General features: G+C 33.3%; 1 protein-coding gene across 9 annotated transcripts in view; it reads right to left on the bottom strand.

Annotated features, from left to right (window-relative positions):
- Window positions 1-26,047, bottom strand: part of NAALADL2 (N-acetylated alpha-linked acidic dipeptidase like 2) — a 1,394,480-nt gene that overhangs the window by 330,816 nt on the left and 1,037,617 nt on the right. For all 9 annotated transcript variants that reach the window (XM_073232064.1, XM_073232060.1, XM_073232062.1 and 6 more), the window contains one exon: window positions 24,437-24,556. In XM_073232064.1, the coding sequence (XP_073088165.1) occupies window positions 24,437-24,556 (120 nt within the window). The remainder of the gene's footprint in view (window positions 1-24,436; window positions 24,557-26,047) is intronic.

Genomic DNA, 26,047 nt, shown 5'->3' on the forward strand with positions numbered 1-26,047 from the left:
TCTGTTTCAGAAATTTCAAAATAATGCTTACAACCTTGTGGTAACTTTTTGGTTATTATTTTTGCTCTTGTTACATTTATGCCTACAAGAAAATGTCTTCATATTCCAAAGTAGGAGTCAGCAAAGTACAGACATAATTGAAATGCTCTCTTATTCTATTCAGAAAGAGCATGTAAATTTGAATAAAAAGCCATTTTTTCCCCTTTCTATTAAATAAACCCATTTCCTCTTCTTTGGAGCAGAAACTGCAACTCACTGAACTCATTGACTAAGGGTAAAGGAAATCATAAATATTCATTGATTTTTTTGTATAACCTTTTCTTTTAAACAATTCCAGAGACAAATTTAACCCTTTATTATGAATGTACTAGACTTTAATAACTTTGTGGTTCCAAATGACACTCTACTGAACTGAATTTCAAATCCCCTTGCCTTTTCAATTATTTCTTCCTTCGTTAAGAAAATAATTCACCCCAGGGAAGTGATTCTTCCTCCAAAAATTGTTTAACTTTATCAATGTGGCAAGTAGAAACTGGTTTTTGAGCCTGAAAGTCAATGATAATCACTAATCCTGAGACCTTGGCCTCATGGTTCTCCATTTAGAGTGCAACAACAGGGTCCATGAGGTCTTTCCGACTGCAGTGGTGGTCACATGCGAGCTTTCAAGTACACCAAGAAGGAAATTATTTGGATGTAAAAAATCATCATCTCAGGACCCAAGGTGAAAATGGCTCTGGGAAAATAATCGATTAGCAATAAGAAATATGTAATCTTTAAAGTTAATAATTCTCTTAAAAGAAAAAGCTACTGTTTTCTCAAAGGCAGTCCATGCCTGGCTGCCTAACTGGATCTGTTTGTGTACTGTGTCCATGCATGAACTGCCTGCTGCTGAAGCAGCGATGGGGTGTGAGACGACTGAGTTAAGTTCATCAGAACCCACCTGTAGGTTCAGGACAAACCTACCCACACCATGGAAGAGAATGCAAGAGGATATCAGTCCCACCAAATCTGGGTGTTATTTCTCTAAAAGAGGGACAGTGGGTGAAAAGCAAAAATGACAACTCTTTATTACATACTAATTTAGAAACTATCACATCTTCTTATAATAGTTTCATAAAGAACAATGTTCCATTTCAAAAATGACAGTTATATTTGTTTTCATAAAGGAGACTAGTTTATTCCATCTAACTTCACTATTTTGCCTCAACAAATTTCCAAAACATAATCTACAAACAAATCTATAAACAAATCTCCATCTACTTTTAATAATTAAAACAGTACGCATAGCCATTTCCAGTCTTAGGAAAAGAACTGTGAGAATTGCCTTATTTCACATAAGACACCATGGCATTGCCTACTGGTCCCTGATGACACGACATCTGCTAGATTCAGATAAGGGGTAGAGAAATGAAAAGTTCTATCCAGTGTTGCCCAGTTTTTTTTAATTTCATATGCCAACAACCAATTCAAGGTTTTTTCCTTTCAAATTAGAATTACTTAAGATAACCTCTGCCTTCCTTGCTCACCTTTCATTTTTCCCCCCTTTTAAATCTTCTGGAATATGGGTAATAAAAACAGACTCCATATGTACACACACCTGTGACCATTATATGCCAATTTAATTATTTTCACTTAATCAGTCTAAACAAATATAAAATATGGGGCTTGATTTCTACTATTCTGCTCTAATTTAAGATAAGAGGGATAACATTATTTTGTAATAGCATTCCTTAATTAACTCATCAAAATATTCCCTTAATGTATTATTTTCTAAGTGTTTGTATAACTTCTTATGCCACCCCTAGTTTTATTACAATTTGTACAGTCAATTTAAAGATTTATCATCTACAAAATACAATAACCTTAATAAATACAATATTTCATTCCTTATCAATGATAACATAAACATAAGAATTATCTTACCTCTAGATTCTAGGATGAGTATTCTGGTCTTTTAATCCCTGTCTACTGTAGCAATGGGGAAAGCCACAGAGAACCGCTCAGTCATTTTGTTGCCACGCAAATAGTCACTTGCGTCAGCAGTTCAGGTTGGTCCTTCATTCTATACCCTACTTACAGCCAGCTGCAATCTTACTCTATGTGACTGAGTCTTGGAGCTTGCTCTATTCAAGCAAGAGATATCCTGACAGGGAGTTTGGTCTAAGTATGAAAAAGTTGTCATAAAATTCAGGTTTTATTGCATACTTTTCCAATATTTTATCAGTAGAGAGATACACTTTTATAGAGCAGACATGAAGACTGTGGACTGAAGCACAATTTCAAAGTCAAATATTTACAGTGGTCTCAATTTCTCTGGCCTAAGATCTGTTTTGAGTGTTTGAGACTAAAATTCAAACATGTGAGACATAAACAAAAACAAAAATAAACTTTATAACCCATTAACTTGCTGGTTTTGTGAGAAGCTCTTTAGGTTTAAATTCAAGGAAAATGATTTTTTATGAATGTTTTATTTGCACATAGATGAATGCTTGTGTGTGTATGTGTGCATGTACATATACACACACTCCAGTCTACTAGTAAACCTGGCATGGAAAATATTGCTAAATAATATTTAGCACACTCCATAAACATTGATCAAATAATAGAATGTCAGTTTGCTCTCATATTGTCTACATATTCTAGATTATAGCCAGACTCAACACTAGTATAAAGAAAAGTCTAGGACTTCAAACTAATTCCTACTTGTTCTCTAATTCATTTTATGCTTGCCCCAAATTTTTGTTCAGTTTCATTTGAAAGAGTAACAAAAGAAATCACTAATTATGTCAAATGTTCAAAGAAACCTCTTTGATGTAGAATTACACAAAAGTTGAAATATTTCAGTGAAGAGCAATGTTTTTCAACAAATGGATATCTCAGCTATTCATGCTATTAAACATTAAGCCGTTTTCCATTTCAATAATACCAATTTAATTATGTCAGTTTTCTTCTTGGCATTTCCATTCATCAGTGTTTGCTTTGGTTTGGCCAATTAGAACTTTTACTTAAATTGGTGCCAATCCTTCCCAGACTACAGAGGTATTTGATACACTATCTTGATGAACAGTAAAGGAAATCATTTAAAACACTTATTTCTAACAATCCTAGAAATGGCAGACATCCTATACCTTGCCAAGAAACTGTTTGCCATATCTGGATTGGACACATTTTCTGTTACAAACTTCTAAGTAAACTTTTCTATTAAAATGCATCTTTAGATTGAATAAGTTGTTTAGATACTACTCAATTTTTCTTAAGTGATACTGTGCAGCTAATTCTGAAAATTAGTAATAAGATGTAATGTGGATTCTAGAAAGGAGTTTAATCTTTATGTTCTTCATAGTAAATTATGCACGTCAGGGAAGGTAGCCACCAGGACTTCTCCTGATGTAAAGGCTCTGTGGATGTACTGAGGACCAATGATCAAACCTGGAGCTGAGGTACTTGGAGGACAAAATCTGCCCTGACTCACTAGACAGTACTCTAGATGGGCAAAAGAAAAATTATTTCATTCATTCATAGAACAACTATTTGAGAACTGACTATGTACCAGAAATTAATTCAGATTCCCGGAAAACATCAGTGAACAAAACGTCTCTTTATGTCCTCCTAGGCCTTAGCATTCTAGAAGGGAGAGACTGACAATCAACACAGTTAATAGGTAGATTATGGAGAATGTTATTATGTGCTAGAAACACAGAGTAAGGGCTCAGTAATGCTTGGGAAGGATGTGGATTACAAATTTAAATAAGGTAGACAGGGTTAATTCTCACTGTCAATGACTGTGACTGCAGCACAATGAGCGAAGAGGAGACTAGTGGGAGATGGGGTCAGTTAGCTCACAGGATTAGATTTTTGTAGGGCCTTTCAGCAAAAAGAACTTTGCCTTTTACCCAGAGTAAATGAGAAGCAGAGCACGATAAAAATCTGGCTTATGTTTTAATGGATAACTGTGACTGCTAATTCTGAGAACTGTCATGGGGCAGAGATGGAAGCGGGGTAAGCAGTTAGGAGGCTACTCAAATCATTTTAGACGGAATGAAAGTGGAGATAGAGAAAGCGGTGAAGTATGATTGGATTCTGGCTATATATTTACAGTAGCCAAAAATTCCTAATGGAGCATATAGGTGGTATGACATAAAGGGAGGAATAAAGGATGACTCTACCTTATTTGGCCTAAACAACTGAGTTAGAGTTGAGATGCCTAGTTCAGAAAGGGACACACTGTGACTACAGACAAGTAAAAAGAGTTTGGTGAATCAACCTGTATGATAACACATAATTTCTAAACAGCCCTCAAGGGAACTTTTACCACCTCTGAGTTTTCAGTCTAAAGACTCATAAATAGTGAGTGAGGCCTCGCTCTTCGGAAACTAAGAATTACAGCCCAGAGTTTGGGGGTATAACTCCACACAGCCTAAAGACTGCCAAAGACAAAGAGCACACGGGTGAATGTGGACTTTGAAAACCACACAAATTGATCATTGGGCGAGCCGATGATGGTAAAGAAATAAGGAGAGAAGCCATCTAGGCAGCAAAAGTCCTCCCAGTCACTGATACATGAGCCTGAGTGGAGAAAAGGAGACCTGGATAGTGCATGATGGGAATGGAGGCTCCACAAGCCCAAAAGAGAAGAAGCTTCTTCTTAGCCTCTGCCCTCCAAGAAGAAAGAGACTCGGGGAGGCTAAGAAATGGGCACCCTGGTATATCAGGAGCAGGGTAAAGCCAATATGCCATTACCTCTTGATTTTACTACAGTCCAATCTGACCTGGTTTTGTTATGGGAAAACAGATTTACGTGTTTCACAAGCTTTAAAGATGTTTTTGACATGTTAATTAAACACGGAGGCCATTAGATTCTTCGACTTTAATAATGCCTTGGCACTACATAAGCAAACCAAACCCTAAGCTTATGATGCTTCCTGACTAAGAAATCAGAAAGGACAGCCAATCACCAAGTAGGTTTGCTCAAAGAATGTAACCACTTAAGCTTTAGGCAGGCAAATAATTTCCTTGCTTTGCTTCTGCCTCTTCTCTGTAAGTCCTCCCCCAGCTGCCGTTGGCAGGGCACTCCTAACACTTCAGGTGCGGTGCTGCCCAGTTCAAATCAATTTTTGTTCAAATAAGCCCTAAAACATTTTAATATGGCTCCCTTTATCTTTTAACAGACATGATCTCTTTTGATTCCCACAATAACTTTTTGAAGTGTGTAAAACGATATTATTATCATCCCTGTTTCCCGATTGACAAAACAAACAAACCAAACTTGAGTTAAACAGTTGACAAATATCACAAGGTGAATAAATCATCAAGACAGATCATTCTTTCTAGACATGTACTTAGACATTAATCTTGTGATGTCGACATCTCTTATTGTTCCCCATTGTTAACTAACAGAGCTGGTAGGAATCATTAAGGCAACTTACCAGTTGTACTTCAAGTTAGAACTAACTAGTCTACACAGGCAAAGAGCATCACTTATGAGAACAGCTATTAGTGATTCTGTTATTGTAACAGAACCACACAGTCAAACTCTCTACCTTCTTTCTCCAAATGACAAAAAGAAAGAAACAAAATTAACTATGCTGCTGGTTAAGGCTGGTAATTTCAACATGTAATCTGCTTTTCATAACAGAGTTGTTAACTGCAGATCTTATCAGTTCTTGGCCTCGTTAGCTTCAGTTCTAATCAGCATCAAATACACACACACACACACACACACACACACACACACGCATCTGTGAAAATAACCTAAATCACTATATATTTTTGTTTTTGGGGATGTATTATGCATCAGTTCTATATTTTAAGAATGATTTTGACATAAAACAATTTATTTTCCTCACTAAAGGAAATTAGTGACTTATGTTCTTGCTTGTCTTAGAATAAATAGCAACAGTAGTTGAGAACGTAGGATCCTTAACTTGGAGCATACAATTTCAATACAGTGGCATTTTAGCTGTGATGACAGTTTTATAACATGATTAAAATATATCTTATAAACATGATTTATGTTCTTTGCACAGTATTTGCAACAAAATTATGTCTTTCAAGAGACACTTTGTGATTTGAAAGTATTGACTATTATAATGTTGCTCAAGTAAACTGTGAACTGTTTCAATAAATATTTATATTTCATGAATTTAACAATTTTTTCTGTGTTTTCCTAACAGAAGAACTTTTAAAGTAACAGGAAACATTTTACTCTTTGTAACTTGTATATATTATTCATAGTTAAAGGACATTTACCTGTATTGTATTTCCTTTTAATGTCACCCTCACCCCAATAAAGCACTAGGCTGGAAAGCGGTTCTTCTTCTGAACTATCTTGTTCTTCAATACATTTTTTTAACTAAAAGACCCCAGTTGGCCATAGTTTTAATTCTGCTTCCAGTACTAGCAGCTCTAAAAGTGTGAAGTAAGCCTGGCTGTAATTTACATGTTGTCCAGTCTAATCTCATTACCAGCAACTCTTTGCTGCAAAACTAAATAGACTGTACTCCTCTATCTGAAATGCCAAGCTTATAGAATTGTTTAGAGGGCACACTGAAGTAATCAATAATTTATAGGCATGTAGGCAGAATAAGACCTCACACACACACATGCTCAATAAATATTTATTTTCCTTTCTACTCTTCTCAGCAAAACAAGTCTGTGCTACTTTCAGTCCTCAATGCTAAGAATTCCAATTACCCAACCATACACTCAGTTATGTCTTCGCAAGACCAGTAGTGCAGTGCCCTCAGCATAGGACACCTCTATTTGAATTAATGATTGTTAGCAATCAAGTCTAGAAGACCAAATGGATTCCTTTGTGATGATTTACAAAAAAGTAAACAATACAAGTCCTGAGGATAACTGAGTTGAGGTCAAATACAGTTATAAAATAAGTAATAAAAGTGGGGGGACATTTTAAATGATAGATTAGGAGACATATTAGACACGTGGTTGTTAAATTCCTTGAAAGGAGGAGAAAGAGAAAAATAAATGAGAAGAAGGTTAATGAAGAAGCATGGAAAGAAGAAGTTTAAAGGGACTAGTGAAGAATAAAAGGAAAGTGAAAGAAAAAAGATCCAATTAAAGAAATCAACTCAAATTTGTTTTATGACTGGCAAAATGCCTACTCAGTTAAGGCTTTATTTTTCTTTATTTCATTGGAATAAACTTGATATACAATATATTAGTTTCAGATGTACAACATACTGATTAACTAATTATATATATATTACTAGATGCTTGCTATGGTTAAGTGTAGTTACCCCATTATTATACCAGGATATTACAATATTAGTGGTTATATTCTATATATTGTATTTCCATTCATATGACTAACTTACTTTACAATTTGCAGTTTGTGGCTTTTTATCCCTTTCACCTGTTTTACCTATTCCCCAACCCCCTCCCTATGGTAAACAACAGCCTGTTGTCAATATTTATGGGTCTATTTCTCTTTTGTTTGCTACTATGTGAATGGTTTCTGAACAAGGCTTGACTATATCTTTTTTTCAGCATTTCTCCAAAAAATGTCTCTATGTATCTTCAATAGAATAAGATGCAATTACAGGATACTGAAATTGAGAACACATATTATATACAACATAGCAGTTTTATTTATAAATATTTTGGCTAACTAGTACCATTTCCTGGGAAGCTAATTATGTTGTGTATTTGTAAAATTCTGATTTCTTGTTCAGTTGCTTTTATTTTAAAAAACAATGCCTGAATGTAGTGGACTCATCCAGCTCTTGTGTACATGTCCAAAATACTTTATTGGTATGAGCAGTTTACAAAATAATTCAATTCCCTACATCTACTAAAATGCTTATGGAAATTAGAAAAGGTCCTGAACATAACTGAAAGTGTCAAGTGGCAATCTGGAAAGGTTATGTTAAATCTCTATGCTTTCCTCATGAAATTCCCTAAGACTAGCATCAGAATCTCATTCAGATAAACGACGATGGAGTTAAATTACTGTTTATTTTTTATTAGGCTGAAAGGGATCAGTAATCGCTAGAAAAACTAATAGGTTAGTGAATACGTAGGCATGAATAAATTACTTTTAATGAAGCAATGAGTCTGTAAGAATTACCTTTTTAACACGATGAAAAAATCCTTTGAGAAATTTCTGAACATATCACATGACAATTTACATAACACTCTGAAAAATTCCCTCAAAGGGAGCCAAAAGCTGTATTGCTCCAATAAAAGCTCTTAAGAGACTGACAGATTAGAAAGCCCAAATCATAGACCATGGCCTTCTTTGCCAACTGCACAGATTTCCTGAATTACTTAAAAAGCTTCTGGCTAAATAAACTCTATATCTATAGTCTGTGTTACATATTTGAAGCTAATGATTTTTATGATTTTATCTTTTGAGATATATTTGGTGATTGGAAATCTAATATGGAACAGAAGCCTCTTGAAAACTTCAGATTTAAAGAGCCTTCTGGGCAAACTGAAGAATTCACTGAATATAAAATTACTGCAATTTTAACAGACTTAGAATCTAATGATTACTTTAACATTCATGCTGAGATTTTCTAGATGTTGGCTAATATGTGTCCTTCAAATAAGTATATTTTAGTTTTTCTAATTCTTTCTTATTGAAAAGTGCCTCTTATTTTTTTCCAACAGTATTTTTTCCTTAGCCTCAGCACTATTATATTAGAATTTTGTATCTCCAAGCATGAGATGGAACATTTAGGGATGATTTTTTTTAAGGGCTTACACTGAGTAAATGTCTATAAAAGGTTAGGTGTAATGGTATTCTAATCCCAGAGGAAAATACTGTTCTGGTCTCTTTTACCATAGATTGGTTCTAGGACTTTGTATAAATGGAATCAATACAATATGTACTCTTGTATATCTGTATTCTTCTGAAAATCATAACATTTGATGTTGTATGTATCAATATATTATTCCTTTTTATTTCTGGGTAGCATTCCATTCCATGAATAAACCACAATCTAATATGTTCTCTTACTGATAGACATTTAAGTTGTTGCCAATTTGGGCTATTATAAATAAAGCTGTCACAAACATACTTGGGCATGTCTTTATACAGACATATTTTCATTTCTCTTGGATAAATACCTAGGCTTGGGATTTCTGGGTAATATGGATGTATGTTTATTTTTATAAGAAATGCCAAGCTACTTTTTTCAAGTGGTGGTACCATTTTAGACTATCACCAGTGAAATATGAGAGTTCCAGTTGCTCCAAACACCTGTCATTATATGGTGTTAACAGGTTTTTTTTAATCTGTTATTTTAGTGGGTTTATATAAAGTTTTAAAATATAGATACATCTATCATATTTGCCCAGTAAATTCTATTTACCTTTTGGGTGCTCTCTATTTCTCCCTGCAGATGATTTCCTTTTCAGAGTGAATAAATTATGTTAACATTTCTGTGTGGGAAAGAGTTAAGGGTTACCTCAGCAGGCCTGGGTTGCACAAATAGTATATTCCAAGGAAAGGCTTGTCTTTAGGACTGGCCTTTGGCCACTCCCAAGTGATGAGCTGTGAGCCCCTGGAATATTCTGCCTGAGTGTTTTGTATGCCTGAGGTTTTAGGTTATAAAATACATACAGTTTATGCTAACAAACAATGTAGAGTGAACTTCATGCTGAAATCTGATCCCTGATGTGACTCCAGTGATATCTTTATGTCCAGCTGCCAGTGCTCAGAACCATGAGGGATCTCTGTTTTACAGCCTAAACCACTTTTATCTTGTTTTCCTTTTGGCTGCTTGGTGTTATCTTCTTTCTCCAGTCCCGTGCCTGATTTTCTGAGCTTCAGATTTCTTTCTGCCTGGCTGCCCTGACCCAGACTCCAACAGCTACTGCCTTGCACCTGATGACGTGGTGAGCTTGGGATGGATTTCTCTCAATTTACCTACCTGACATCCTCACCTCCAGCAGCAATGGTCTTATATTCAGTAAATGCTGACTGCCTCAGAGGAATTTTTCTCAGATATTCTTCCCTGCCCTCAGAACTGGCAGCTCATGCTTTGTGCTCAGTGAAGCTATGGAGGACCTCAGAGGTGTTTCTCTCAGCAAACGACCCAGCTTTCAGAAGCTGGCTCTTCTTGCACTTAGAGAATGCCTGGTGTGTTTAGGAGAGATTTCTCATAGCTGATCTGCCCTGTCTCCATCTTTTGGTGTTCTATCTTGTGCACTCAATAAGGGTCTATGGGAGTCAGTGGATTCATTTTGGCTCTGTGGCCAAGGCTATTGGGATGCTAAGTTTTTATGTCATCCCAAGGGGGCTGTTAAAAGTTCATTAAAAGTTTGTTGATTTTTCCTTACCCAGGTCTTTGCAAGACCCCTCCTCATCTCATCATTCTGCCATGATTAAACAGCTCTTGTCTCCTAGAAAGAATTTATTACTTCCTGGATTAAAGTTTATTTAGGCTTATTTGCATCCTCAAATCTTTAAAATATTTTTTAAAAGGTGATTTTGTAACCTATCTTACTTGTTCTCTCTGTTAGGGTGGGAGCAGTGGTATACTGAAATATTTTACATTCTGAGTAGAAGCAGAAGTCTCATATGTAAAATTTTCTTAATAAAAACAGAATGTGTAAGAAAACTAGTTTTCATCCATTTATTTAATCATTCAAGCAATATTACATGGTCTCTACGTACTAGATCCTGGAAATAGAGCAATGAGCAAAGTAAACCAAATTTCCTCTCAAAACATTTACAGTATACTGGGGGAAAGACATTAAACAAAGAAACAAAAGTTGTATAATATGTTAATAAGTGCTAAGGAGAAAAATCATAAATCTCTAAAGGAGACATAAAATATCAGGATAACATTTCATAATTTAAATATTGGGATCAAGGATATCTCACTCAGAAGGTGATTTTGGTTAAAGATCTGAAAGAAAAGATAATGCTTCAAATTTAGTCCCCCTTTCAATCAAAAACCTGGTCATTATATAGCTGTTTCTGTCTATGTCTTGGGAATCATCCTATCATATTTGCAAATAATAAGAAAAAAATGTTAAAATACAATGTTGAGAAAGAGTGTATATAAAAATAGGCAGTCCATAACAACGAAGAAAACTGAAGGAACAAAACAGCAGTAGACTCACAGACTCCAGAGGGGACCAGCAGTTACCAAAGAGGAGGGGTTGGGGAGTGGATATGGGGATGGAAGGAGAAGGGGAGTAAGGGCCATTATGATTAACACACATAATTTAGGGGGGCCACGGGGAAGGCAGTACAGCATGGAGAAGACAAGTAATGACTCTAGCATTTTACTACACTGATGGACAGTGACTGGTGACTACAATGGGGTGGTGGTGGTGGGGACTTGATAATATGGGTGAATGTTGAAACTGCAATGCTGTTCATGTGAAACCTTCATAAGATTGTATATCGGTGATACCTTAATTTTAAAAAGGTACTCCAGTATACAACTGTAATATTATAAACTAGTATTCTTTGACCCAGAAATTTCATATTTTGGAATTTATTCTAGGAAAATATAAAAAAAAGCAGATTGGCTACAGCATTACTAGAGACTGGAAAGTTCACCATCACCTTACAGCTTGCCGATCCCTAGCAGCTACCAAGTACATGCACCTGCATGAGATCAGTAAGGTGAACATAGGGCAGCATCTGCTGTCTCTGCTATGACAGGATGGCAGACAGGTGTTTGCTGGCAGGGCATCCTTGGTAAAGTAGGCATGATTCGGGCTTTGTGCATATCAAGATGAAGTCGGGGGCACAGCAATTCCCTGTGTATTATGGCTGAAGAAACGTGGTCCTAAAGATAGTAACTCTGAGCAGTCCTTGGCAGAAGGACTGGGTTCTACAGTCAGTGGTTTGAGCAGTAGCCTCTTGATCCCCAAGCTTTCTGATCATGCAGATGTAGAGTACACTTAGAAAGCCACAGTCATGATACCGTTCTGTGAGCCAGACCCGGAAGACCCAGAGGTGGCTCCCGCAGCCATCCCTAAAACTTTGTAACAACTAATTCCTTATCAAAAACCTATTTCTTCTTGAAAACAATGTTATCTGCAACTTTCTAATGACTGACAAAGGAGCTAATTGAAAAAGAACAGAAGATATTGTACAACTATGTATATAATATCATGGTTAACAATAAAAGGACTATAAACAGTATATAAGGACTTTGACCAAAAATTGATTCACAAATTATAATACAGCTATTTAATGAAATAACATATATTCATAATTGATTTTAATTGCTTATAAGAAAATTCAAACCTACAGAGAAGATTTAAGTGTATTACAATGAATTCTCCTATACTAACTTTCATCTAGATTTGTTCATGTGGCAACAATATTCCTATATTTTTAAATGTAAGCTATTTATAATATATTGAGATGAAAATATTCAAATACAGTTCCCTTTTGGTAACAGTATATCTGCATGCATTCTCACAGAAAAGTATTCTCAGTGGTTTTCTCAGGATCATAAAATTATAGATTCATTTGTTTTCATTTCTGCCCATGTATGGTTTATAATTTTTCCACAAACAGATTAATAAACTAATAAAAGACGCTAGATTATTTCTCAGGGAATCCTTTATAACGTAAACAGAGTTCTTTATCAAATCCCTATTTGTAGGATAAAGTGATGCCAATCACCCTGTGGATCGTTATCAAACCAGAGTGCGTCACCTTATAGAATTGTGCAATATCTTCTTAACCTCTAAATATCTATTGATTATTATTGAAACTGGATTAATGTTTTGGATAATACTCTGTGTACAGCTAGAAAAATATGTCACTTTACTTCAAAGATGACTGAACTTTATATAAAACATTTTACAGATTAATACCTTTCATTCAATTTTTAAAATTTCAAACCAAATAATTCTGGATTACTTTACTTCAAAAAGGGTGCTGTTGAAAGGGTACCACTTTTATATGCTGTAATTTCAAAATAGATCTCTATTATCTTCTCTGGATTCAAGTCTATTTCAATTTTACATCTAGGCTACTGCCTCCTTTAACTCTTTTTGTAGTTGCAATTGCCTGTGACAGATAAATGACTTGGAGCTGCTTCAGGATAAGATGGTCATCATAGATGAATGTCTGTAGTTACCCCCATGTTTATATAATTACACTACCCTAGAAAACAGCTGTAAACATCAAAAGTGGACTTAAAGTTGTCATGGTCTCTTATGTCCACCAACTGTTATTATATATGGCTTATAGATTTAGAGTCAGAATTTGTAAATGTGCAATATGGATATATAAATAATAAGCATCAAAGTTTACAACCAAGAAACTAGCAGAGCCTATGAAACCAATTGCAGGCTCTCTTATGCATTATAAAGCTAAACAAACAAGCAAACACAAAAATAGAGGATGAATTCAAAAGTGAATTACTATATAAATAAAGATTGGCTGGAACAATCACCAAAAAAATGTTTGATGCCCCATCACAACACCTGCACAGTGTTGGAGCATGTTAAGATAATTCATCCTATTTGGGAATTCTTCCTTAGGCTGAATTGAAATGATTTCTTTACTCCTTGGAGACATAGAGAAATTGCTATCATGATCCTAAGGAGGATTGCTGTTTCAGGATTAAAATAACTTAATTTCTTCCACTGTTCAATTTATTTTATCACTCTGGTTTGAAAATCTTAACTTTGCTACTAAAAGAAATATAGTGAATAGTAGTAACTATGGAGAGATTAGTGTCAAAATATAGGAACTTAAGGCTATAAATTTGCAGGTGCAATTCCAGATCAAAGGGAAGGAATAATTCATGCCTTCAAGTCTTATCAGCACTGGATATAGAGGTGTGTTTCCCAAAAAGTGTATGTAAATTATATATCTTGCCATTTGGAGAAACCCATTTTCAAAGTGAAGGGATTGAACACTTACTTAAGTTTCTGTAAAAATGCCAACTTTTACATGCATATAGGGTTTGTTTAATACAGCATTTTGGTGTCCATTTTCACAATATGACTGTAGGAAAAAGGTTCCAGAATAAAACAAGCTTGAGAAAGACTGCATATTCTATTTTCCTTTGGCTCTTTGCCATGCATGGCAACACTGTGCATTCTATTTAGCATACCTTTCACAATACATGCTGGGAAATACTATTTAAACGCAAGGTTCATTACCATATTTGTTTAATCTTTTATTTAACAGTATTATTACATTGATTTCCTTTTGCTTCAGAGATAGTTTTATTCAGTCAAGGTATTTATTTCACTTGTTACTTTTACCAAGAACCTATTAAGATTTTTTCAATTAAGATTTTTTCCTTTAAAACTTTTCTCAGTTATACATAAAACATATAAACTGATGACTTGATATACATATACATTACAGAATGATTATCAAAATCAAGGTAATTAACATATCTATCCCCTCACATAGTTAACACAAGTAACTGTGTGTGCATGTGTGTGTGTGTGTGTGTGTGTGTGTGTGTGTGTGTGTGTGTGTTGTGGAATGCTTAAGATCTACTCTCAACAACTTTTAAGTATACGTACAGTATTATTAACTATAGTCACCACACTGTAGATTAGATCCTATCCAGTCCCAATCAATGACCATTCTATTCTCTGGTTTTATGAAATAGGTTTTATTTATTTATTTTTTAGACTCCTCATATAAGTAATAAAAGTTTTCATCTTTCCCTTTCTGGCTTATTTCATTTAGCATCATGCCCTCCAAATTGATATATGTTGTTCCAAATGGCAGGATTTTTTTCTTTTTTTGTGGCTGAATTTTCTCTTATCTACTCTCTCTCTCCATGTATGTATGTCTGTGTATACACAGACACGCACACACACACACACCACATTTACTTTATTCATTTATCTGTTGATGGACACTTAGGTTGTTTCCATATCTTGGCTATTGTGAATAATGCTAAAGTGAACATGGGTGTACAAATATTTCTCAGAGTTGCTTATTTCATTTTCTTTGGAATATATACCCAGGAGTGGGCTTGCTGGAAAATATGGTAGTTCAATTTTTCATTTTTTGAAAAAGTATCATTTTGCTTTTTGTAATGGCTTTGCCATTTTACATTCCCACCAAGTGTATAAAGGTTCCCTCTTCTTCACATCCTTGGCAACATTTCTTGTCTCTCATCTTTTTTATAATAGCCATCCTAAGAGGTGTGAAGCAATATCTCACTATGGTTTCAGTTTGCATTTCCCTGACAATTATTGATGTTGAGCACCTTTTTATATACCTATTGGCCATTTGTGTGTTTTCTTTGGAAAGTCTAGTTAAGTCCTTTGTCCATTTTTAATTGGATTATTTGCTTTTTTTACTTTTGAGTTGTATGAGTTCTTTATATGTTTTGATTATTAAATCCTTATCAGACTTCTATTTAAAATATTTCTCCCATTATGAAGGCTGACTTTTCAGAATTTATTGTTTTCTTTGCTGGGCAGAAGCTCTTTGATATAGTCCTACTTACTTATTTTAGTTTTTGTTGTCTGTGCTTTTGATGTCTTGTCCAAGAAATAATTGCCAAGATCAATGTAAAGGTTTTTTTCCCTTTAAGATTTCTTCTAGGAGTTTTATGGTTCCAGGTCTGATGTTTAAGACTTTGATCCATTAATTTTTGTGAGTGGTGTTAAATAAAGGTTCACTTTCATTCTTTTGCATTTTAATGTCCAATTTTACCCATACCATTTACTACAGAGACTGTGCTTTCCCCATATGTTCTTGACACCCTTGGTGAGAGCTAGTTGATCACATATGGAAGTCTCTACTCTGTTCCACTGGTCTATGCGCCTGTTTTTATGCAGTGCCATACTGTTTAACTACCATAGCTTTCTAATATAGCTTGAATCAAGTCGTGTGATGCCTTCAGACTTGTTTTACTTTCTCAGGCTGGCTTTTGTGGTTTCATACACATTTTAGGATTTTTTTTTTCTTTTTCTGTGAAAAGTGCCATTGGAATTTTGGTAAAGATTGCACTGAATCTGTAGGTCACTTTGGGTAGTATGGACATTTTAAAAATAGTAATTCTAATCCAAGAATAGGTGATATATTTACATTTGGTTCTTCTACTTTTTCATCAATATTTTAGAGTTTTCAGTATACAAGTCTTTTACCTCTTTGGTTACATTTATTCCTAAATATTTTTTGTTGTTTGTAAGTGCTATTATAAATGGCATTTTTTTTGTTTTACATTTTTCTTACAGATAATTTGTTGTAAGTGTACAAACACAAATCATTTTGTTAAAGAACCAAGTGAACCATTCAAATGCAAGACACAAATACAAAATTGCTTGATTAATATACCACTTAAGAAAGAGAAATAACAAACAAGCAAATAAAAAGGAGCCATAATTTGTATAACTTATCAAAAGTAAGCAGATGCCAACAGATTCTAATATTACTCCCAGTATTTATACTTGAAAAGTTGTTTCCTTTTTTTAATATAAAACCATGTCTGTTTAAATTAATTTCATTACTTATAAAAATCCTGCATCAAATGTCATGTGTCATAAAGGCAGAGTACTACCATTGTGGTTGCCATGGAGATGATTAACTGATGACATTACGGTACATTTTTAACCAAAACATATTAAAGATCAGGTGGGAAAAAAATGACAATTCATCAGAGTATCTTTCATTTATTTTTAATGGTAAAATATACTATATTGCATTAATTATGCTGTGTAAGTGAAACACTTTTATCTAACATGCCAATAATGGTGATTAACTACTAACTTCTCCTGAGTAAATGGTCATACGCTTGAGTCCTATAGAGGTCTGGTATCCAATATGCCAACCAAGAAATCATGGACACAAATTAACTCAGCTAAAGCCATTTTAAGAATGTGATACTAATGTTGATTGTATGAATGAGTTGAAACTAAATTTGTTAATATCTTAAGTTGTTTGCAATGCTACTTGACTATATAGTCCAAATATTTAAATCAGCTGCCTTATGAAATTCAGAAACAAGCCAGAATTTCACTAAGATATCCCTTGATATTTAGATTTAAATAAAAAGGACTTACAAATTGTCAGTGTATACTGAACAGAAAACCTTGTAAAACAGTAATAAACTGGAGAAATTGCTTGGTTTTAACACAAAGTAAAGCATTGTAAAACTCAGAGATAGATAAACCTGCCAATAGAATAACAATTTTAAATGTGAGACTTTATTGATGTGGTAAATTAGCATAAGAAAAGATTTTAAATCAGTTTATTAGTCTTTATAGTCACTTCAGTTGACTACTTGTAGTAGAAGTAGAAAGGAAGATAAATTAAGTAGAATTAAGAAGAATCTGCTGAAGAGTTGGAATTTATAGTGAACAAAGTGCAAAGACTTTCCTTCCCTAAAAAACTAAACACAAGATAAAAGCTAACAAAGATAAAAACAAATAAAGAAACAAATGCTGTCATTAATCTGAAAGACAAGTCAGTAGAGAATGTTTCAAAGCCAATTTTACTGTTATATATTATAGCAAGTCGAATAGAAATTTTATTTTGTTCTGTACTCTGTATTAAAATTATCAACAATAGAAAGAGCAAAAGAAAAGACACTATTTTAATTCTACTACCATACCTTAAGTGCTCTTTCAGCCTGCATTTTTATCAGTATTATGGACTAAATTGTGTCATCCCATAATTTATAGGTTGAAGCTTAACCACCAATATGATTGTATTGTATTTGGAGGTAGGGACTTTAGGAAGGTGGTAAGGTTAAAATAAGAACCTAAGAGAGGTGCCCTAATCCAATAGCACTAATGTCATTATAAGAAGAGGAAGAGACACAAAGGATGCATGTACACAGAGAAGAAGGCCAAGTAAGGACACAATGAGAAGGGGGCCATCTGCAAGCCAAGGAGAGAGGTCTTAGGAGACAGTTTCCCTATCTGTATCTTGTCTTGGGTTTTCAGCCTCTAGAACTATGAGAAAAGAAGTTCTGTTCTTTAAACCACCCAATCTGTGATATTTCATTATAGCAGACTAAGGCTAGTTATTTTTTTAATTCCATGGAGTATAAACATAAAATCAAGAGAAAATTTGTTAATTTCCAACTCTGTTATATGAAAGTCAAAATTCTGGAAAGTCATACATTTTAATCAATTACCTTCTGGAGCTAAAATGTTTCATATGTTTGTTTTTTATATACTAGAGAATAGTAGCATGGTCAGACATAATGAAAACAAACACTGTGGCAGTAGGCAGCTGTACAAGTACCATGGCAGACAGCTGCCGTATTTCCCAGAGGAAGAAACACAAGAGGAAAAGAGCAGAATCACAACACTGAACTTGATCAATGGAGGAAATGGAAATGGACATCAGTTTGTATTACATGCAAAGCATGGGTAGTTCAACAAAAGAGGAGTTTGTGTAAATGATTGAGTATTGGGCTTTGAAAAGACAGGTGGTTAAATTAGTTCATGATTCTGAGTACGTTCAAACTTTTTGCCACTGTTTTTTTTTTTTTTTGAGAGGGCATCTCTCATATTTATTGATCAAATGGTTGTTAACAACAATAAAATTCTATATAGGGGGGTCAATGCTCAATGTACAATCATTAATCCATCTCAAGCCTAATTCTCGTCAGTCTCCAATCTTCTGAAGCATAACGAACAAGTTCTTACATGGTGAACGAATTCTTACATAGTGAATACGTTCTTACATGGTGAACAGTACAAGGGCAGTCATCACAGAACCTTTCGGTTTTGATCACGCATTATGAACTATAAACAATCAGGTCAAATATGAATATTCGTTTGATTTTTATACTTGATTTATATGTGGATCCCACATTTCTCCCTTTATTATTATTATTATTATTATTTTTAATAAAATGCTGAAGTGGTAGGTAGATGCAAGATAAAGGTAGAAAACATAGTTTAGTGTTGTAAGAGAGCAATTTTAGATGATCAGGTGTGTGCCTGTAGACTATGTGTTAATCCAAGCTAGACAAGGGCCTTAAAACATCCACGGATGCAGAAGATTTCTCTCAAAACAGGGGGGATGAGGTTCTAAGCCTCACCACTGTTGATCCCCAATTTCTCACCTGATGGCCCCCCTGCTGCCACTGTTTTATATTGCATGATTCTACATTAAACCAACCACTTTGTCTCTTTACTGTGAACTCAGTATGACACATATCACAGTCACGTCATGTTTTGGCATTTTTTTGCATGCAGTAAAATCAGAAACTCCTGGACAACAGAGGCATTTCATCTGCTTATCCTGTGCCCTACAAACGTACATTGTTGTCATACCCAGTTAGGTTCCCTATAAATATTTATTACATATAGAGCTCTGCAACAGACTGGGGGCATTCACAATGGAATAATATTGTATTCTGGTTCTGGGCTCACTGAATATAGTTGAATTGAAATGTATGAACTGTATTTTCTGGTAGGCAGTTCTTGGTATATAAGAAATAAAACATGAAATTAAAAAAGTAAAACACCCCATAAAGCTGAAAAAATATCTTTGCTACTTTATCAAAGACTTAAAAAAAATAAAACATTGTCTATCCTGTGGACTATTTTACAGTATTGATGGGATTGTTTGGTTTTGATCAAGTTTACCAGGGTCTGGTATGTGCTTCAAAAGCAACATTTAAGTAGAATATAATGAAACGGACTACTTTCATATGCACAAATGCTTCAGGCTTCCCCAAAATAACCGCTTAGAAACTTATTACCATTTACTTGAGACTTACAGAGCGCTGACTAATATATAGATAATCGAATGCTTTTTTTCTAAGGGCAAAAATCAATGCTTTCTGAGATCTATGAAAGATTATTTTAAAATTTAAAGGTGAAGCAGAGATATATATATATAGAGAGAGAGACATGTTTGTGTAGTTTCCTAATATTTGAAATTATTATTTTGGGAGAAATCTCATTTAATCTTTTATTTCATAACTTATTTTGCATAAAGGCAGTTGTGTAAAATAACTCATTAACTATCGACCCACATATTCTTTATTGTACATTCAATGGACATTGTTTTCAAGAAGGAGCTTTTTTCCTAAGTGGATATTGAAAAAGATTTTTTATTCCCTACTTACTTAGGAGAACTGGGCACTTCATTGATCTCTACAGAATATTCTATAGTCTCCAGTAAATAAAAGTAAAAAGCATATATATATATGTATATATATAAAGCATATATACATATGCTTATAATAAACATATATATATAAAGCATAATAAGCATGTGTGTGTATAGTAAGTACTCAAGCATTTGTGAATGAGATAATGGATAATAAAGGTTTATTATTCATAAATATTATATTACATTCATAAACATTATATTAAGTTCACTCTGTTGTATATAATAAGACACTAGAATAATAAATGCTTTCTAGATTTCCCTAGGAACAATTAATAAAGTATGTTGCTACCTGTACAAAGAGTAAAAAGTCAAGGAACAGACTAGAAGAATTCATAATATACAACCATACAACCAAAAAAAAAGATGTATTAACAAATATAATAGATAAAAAATATGAACAACTCTTTTTTAAAATAAGAAAAAGGCTTAAATAAGCCTTCATGGTGGAAGACATACAAATGGCCAATGAGAATATGAGTATGTGAAAAAGTGCTCAACATTATTAATCATCAGTAAATTAAAATTAAAACCCCAAAAGATACCACCATATGCCCATGAGAATTGTCAAATGTTGGTGATGATATCGAACAGACAGACATTCATACATTACTGATAGAAGTATACTTGGTACTTTGGAAAACTCTGGTGGTATTTACTAAATGAAACATTTGCCTACTATGTGAACTATAAATTCCACTTCTATATAAGTATCCAAGAGAAATGAGTCTATCCATTCAACCAGTATGAGAATAACCATAGCAACTATATCCATTACACTAAAACCTAAAAACAATCATCTAAATCCAAATGACCATCAACCATAGAGTAAAAATTAGGAAATTCATACCTGAATCTCTTATGGCACCACAAAGATGGGATTTTTAAATTAAAAATCAAGTTTAAAATATTTTACTGTCTTTTGCAAAAAATTACTTGTTTTGTAAAATTGGCACACTTTTTGTCTATAATGTCTATAATTCATGTGTTAACATCATCATAACTAGAAAGTAAAAAAAAATTAACTTATTTTGTACCATAAAATGTAAATATGAAGTAAAATACTAATATGAAGTTAATATTTTCACAAAGAGAGAGCAAAGCTATATTTTCAAAACATATTCATTTCTTAAATAAGGATTTAAAAAATAAATATTATTTTCATTTTGTTATATATAAATATTTATTACTTACACAAAGTACTTTGAATGAGGATTCTTTTTTATTATAAAACTTATGACCCGATTTTAAGTGAGCTGTTCTTCTTGTAAAAATATTGGTAGCCCAGAGAGAGCAGAAATGCAGATTCAAAATGCTAACAAAAGAACCAGAAAAAAATCAACCATAAAAAACCTTTAGTTCTTGCTCCTTATTTATTTCTTAATGGGTAAACCATAGGTAGATTACTACTACTTTCAGGAGTCAAACTGATTTATTAGTCATCAGTGTTACAACTTCAAAAATATTTTTTTGAGAATTTTTTCCAAGATATAATGGAAATTTCCAAATAAACTCAAAAGAGAGAAAAGTACAATAAACTCGCATGTTCCTATTATCAGCATTGGTACCCATCAGCTTTTCATTATTCTTCAGACAATATTTTTAAGGTCAATCTTTTATGAAGTGGATTCAGTCAGGTTCATTAACTATTTCTGAATCTTCAAAAGATCCCATTCTTTCCACTCAGGATGTATAGTTCAAAGTTGGTGGACTAACCTCAGGGAAATGGTTTCTTTTCTCAGTGTCGATGGTTTAATTTCTTTTCATTTCAAAATCAAAGTTAGAATCAACCTGGAGGGAGCACTCGAAAAGCACTGCACTCATTCTAGTGGTGCCTGACTGTTTTAGATAGTATAAAACTACAGCTGACCCTTGAACAATACAGATTTGAAGAGGGTGGGTCCACTTAAAAGCAGATATTTTTCAATAAATATGATGGAATTTTTTTGGAGATTTGGGACAATTTGAAAAAACATTTTATTTCTTCTAGCTTACTTTATTGTAAGAATACAGTATATAATGCTTATAACATACAAAATACATGTTACTCAAGTGTTTATATTATCAATAAGGCTTCCTGTCACTAGCAGGCTATTAGTAATCAAATTTGGGGGAGGGTGGGTCAAAGTTACACGTGGATTATTGACTGCCCTGGAGTCAGTGCCCCTAGTTATATATATATATAAATATATTTTTGTTGTTGTTGCTGTTGGGGTGATTTGCATTGGATTATATAGGACATGTGATTGTATATGGTAACAGAATCTATATAAACTGATGAAATATAAATATACTAAAAATTGATCAAATATATTTGTCTTTCTAAGTGAAGTTGCATATTTCCTGATGTTACAATTAAGCTATTTTTTTAAAACATTTTAAAACTTCCTTTTAAATTCCACTAGTGCTAAATTATTTAAATTAAATTAAATTAAATTAAATTAAATTAAATTAAATTAAATTAAATTAAATTATGACTTACTGTGGGGTCATATCCTTCAGTTCTCTTAAACTTTATATTTTTTAGGGTACTTATATATTTTAAATTCTGATATTAAAATGTGTATGAAAATAAATCTTAAATTGTCATAGATATTTGTTCTTCATTAATAAAACCGAATATATAAAAATAATTCCCACTTTTTAAATGCATATGCTATTATTTATTTGAACTTGTGATAATCCTACCCTTCTAAATTGTTCTATAGAACACACACACACACAATCTCAACTGAAAGAAAGTTTCTTTCAGTACAGATTCCAGTTTATTATTAGGTTAAGTATTTTCAACTATAGACAAAAGTTTCCTCTCCCAAACAAATAAGGGAGTTCATCTGCCATGTCACTATTCATTATGAGAAACCATGATGTATTTTTGGATTAGGTTTAAATACTAATATTTTAATTCTCTGTTACAAGATGTGCAAAGACATTCCAAGTAGTATTACATTCTCAGAACATTCCTGTAGATTTAATATTTCTATAGATAGATATTTCAATAGACTTGAGACACCTTAATAGATTGCTATTTCTATTTACCTGTGGATGTCAATCATTACATATCTTCCAAGACTCTCAAAATAGGAAAATTGTAACACACAAGAAGGAAAAGACACTGTTTAAACAAACTCTCCCCAATTTCTGGATACTTAAACTCATCCTTTCCTCTTCCTGATCACCCACTTACTCAGAAATATCTTAGCTTCCCAAGGGAGACATCTGCAGCTGATTTCCTCTTTTGAGTTTTTCCCTGGCAAGTAACAGAGTTAGGGAATTCAAAGTAGCACAAAGAGTAGGAGGAATTCACTTACAGAACTGGATATAATTTAGGGCATGCACATTGGGTTTAGCTGATAATAAACGTACAGATTTATCCATTTCATTTTTCATAATGTCTTCTTTATTATACTACATATGGAAATGTCAATGAAAACTATTGAACTAGAAAATACTTTATGAAAGTCATAAAATGTTAGTTTGCATTACATTTCAATCAAGAATTATGGCTAACCCAAAACTCTGTTCATTATCTTTATCTTTTTCTGGTTGTTTCTGTGATCCTCTCTGGAAAATGTCGGCATCTAAAAGGTCATTTCTAATGCACAGCAATAGTCCCGGGGGCTGGAAGGAAACCACCCCTGAGTGGTGTCATGATTGATTTCATTCTGAGAAATAACAGGTATCATTTTATGTTTAGTGAAAGTCATAAAAGGAACGCAGAAATAAAAGCATGAACCCCACTAATAGACACGAAAGATGTTCTGAAAAATTATTAGAAACAGGCAAGAAATGACTAACTTTTTAAAAATATCTGTAATGAGACATCACAAACTAAATTTTTTTAGTTGCTTTGTAGGAAAACGCATGTTTTGCTTTCCAAAAAATTTTTTGAACAATATTTTATAAATATCTTGAATTTAGTAATCACTATATTTAGGAATCACAGATCCTGCTTATAGAGGGCTTACAGTGTAGTCAAAAGACTTCTCAAATTTACACAAAATATGAATGAGTTGTGGAGAAATCCATAAGTAACAAAGTTTACCACAAAATGTCAAGATTAGCAGAAATGGGAACTTGAAACCTGAATTGAATTTTTAAGAAATAAACTTACATTTTTACATATGTTCTCTATAATTGTATAATTCATACCTACAACTATCACCAAAGAAGAGTAGCAAGTGAAGAATTTCAGAACATAAGAAATTGGTTGAACATAAGAAATTGATAAAAACATCAGCAATAGATTATTCCTTAAAACACTTATAAAAGACTTTTATACATATTAAAAAGAATGAAAATATCAATAAATTCAAATTACAGAGGAAAAGGCAGTTCTGCATAACCATTTTATAAAAAGGAGATTCATCTTACCTGTACTATCAGTTGCTGAAGAGATGGTGAAGCTACAGAATACAGACTTGAGTTTCCCCTTATGGGACTATGGAGACTAACATAAGCCACAACATTTCTCTGCAGAACCTCCTTGAAATCCTGAAATTCAAAACAGTATGTTTAACATAAATAACATGTTCTACTGTTGAATAATAAACATTGTCTACTTAAAATAATTATGTTGAACAAGAACTTTTTTAAATGTGTACTCTGAGTACACAAAGGTCATAAAAGGCTTTTAAATAAGAATGGTAAACAGTTACATGTAAACATGATAAAACACGTTCTGACAGAAGTCAAATTATAAGACAAAATTGTCTTTAAATGGTTATATATAGCATGAGATTCAGCTTCAGAATACAGAATGGGATATCTGCTGTAGTGACAGCACTCAATTGCACAGGCATTGAATTAGAGAATGAACATGGGTAAAGTACTTCAGTGATTAATAAAACTAACCCTTTCCTTTGAGACACTGAGCTCAATTTGCATGAAGAGGCTTTTTATTCTGAGCAAAAAGGGACATAACATAATGTTGTACCTGCAAATATGACCTGAAATAAAACCTGATGTAGTTCACACACATTAGTAGCATAAAAATAATTTGATAGAAGAATTTTCCACTTCTCTTTTGAGCTCTGTCCCTACAAACTGAAGATAACTGATCCTATGAATAAGATATCACGAAGAGGTTCTGCTATTTGCCCTCTTTTTTTGCACAAATATTTAATGAGTAGTTATCACGGTGATGTTCCACAGACATGTCCTAAAAATGGTATTACTTCATGTTTTAGGAATATATCTTTCTTCTTCCAACACTATCAGATGAAAGACTGCAAGAACTTGTATAACTAGAAAATCAATAATGTTACCCCTATATCAGGTTTAAAATTCACTAGATCTCTGTAAGGAGGTAAAAAGACAATCATTTAATTAATAAATATTTTAGGAGAAAAGAAATTGTCTAATCCTTTTAATTACAACTGTAGATTTCAAGTAGTTCCGGGTGCAAACCAAATTAAATAGGGAAATAGGCATATCAACAAGTGGTTCTTCACTTATCATCACTAGGGAATTTATTTAGAGCATAAATTGGTGTCAGCCTGTAAGAAAATATTTCATTCTCGGAAGTGGACACAACAGGAAAACTAACAGTTTTCTAAATTCTTCCTTAACCAGATAGGTACAAAATGGTTTCATGAACTATACTGTAATAATCTTCTGAGATGTGGTAATTTACAATAGTACCTTCTATAAGCCAATAATTAAGTCTACATATCACCATTTTATTTGCTCATATATCTTTACTCACCTAATCATGGAAAAAGCCAGAAAGTGACTGAATGTATAATTAATTGCCAAATATGTACATATACATAAATACTGTAGAACAGAGGTCCCTAATCTTTTTGAATAGGAAGAACTTTCTCTAACAAACATTTTTTCTATGGACTAGAACATTATAGAAGTTGTATTTTTAGTATCTGATGATGGAGAACATATAAAATTACAAAAAAATACAAAGGATCAAGGAAACTTAAAAACAAATTTGCATTTTATTTACAAGTTTATCTATTTAAGTTGAAAATA

The sequence above is a fragment of the Manis javanica genome, chromosome 3 (genome assembly GCF_040802235.1).
Source record: "Manis javanica isolate MJ-LG chromosome 3, MJ_LKY, whole genome shotgun sequence".
NCBI lineage: Eukaryota > Metazoa > Chordata > Mammalia > Pholidota > Manidae > Manis > Manis javanica.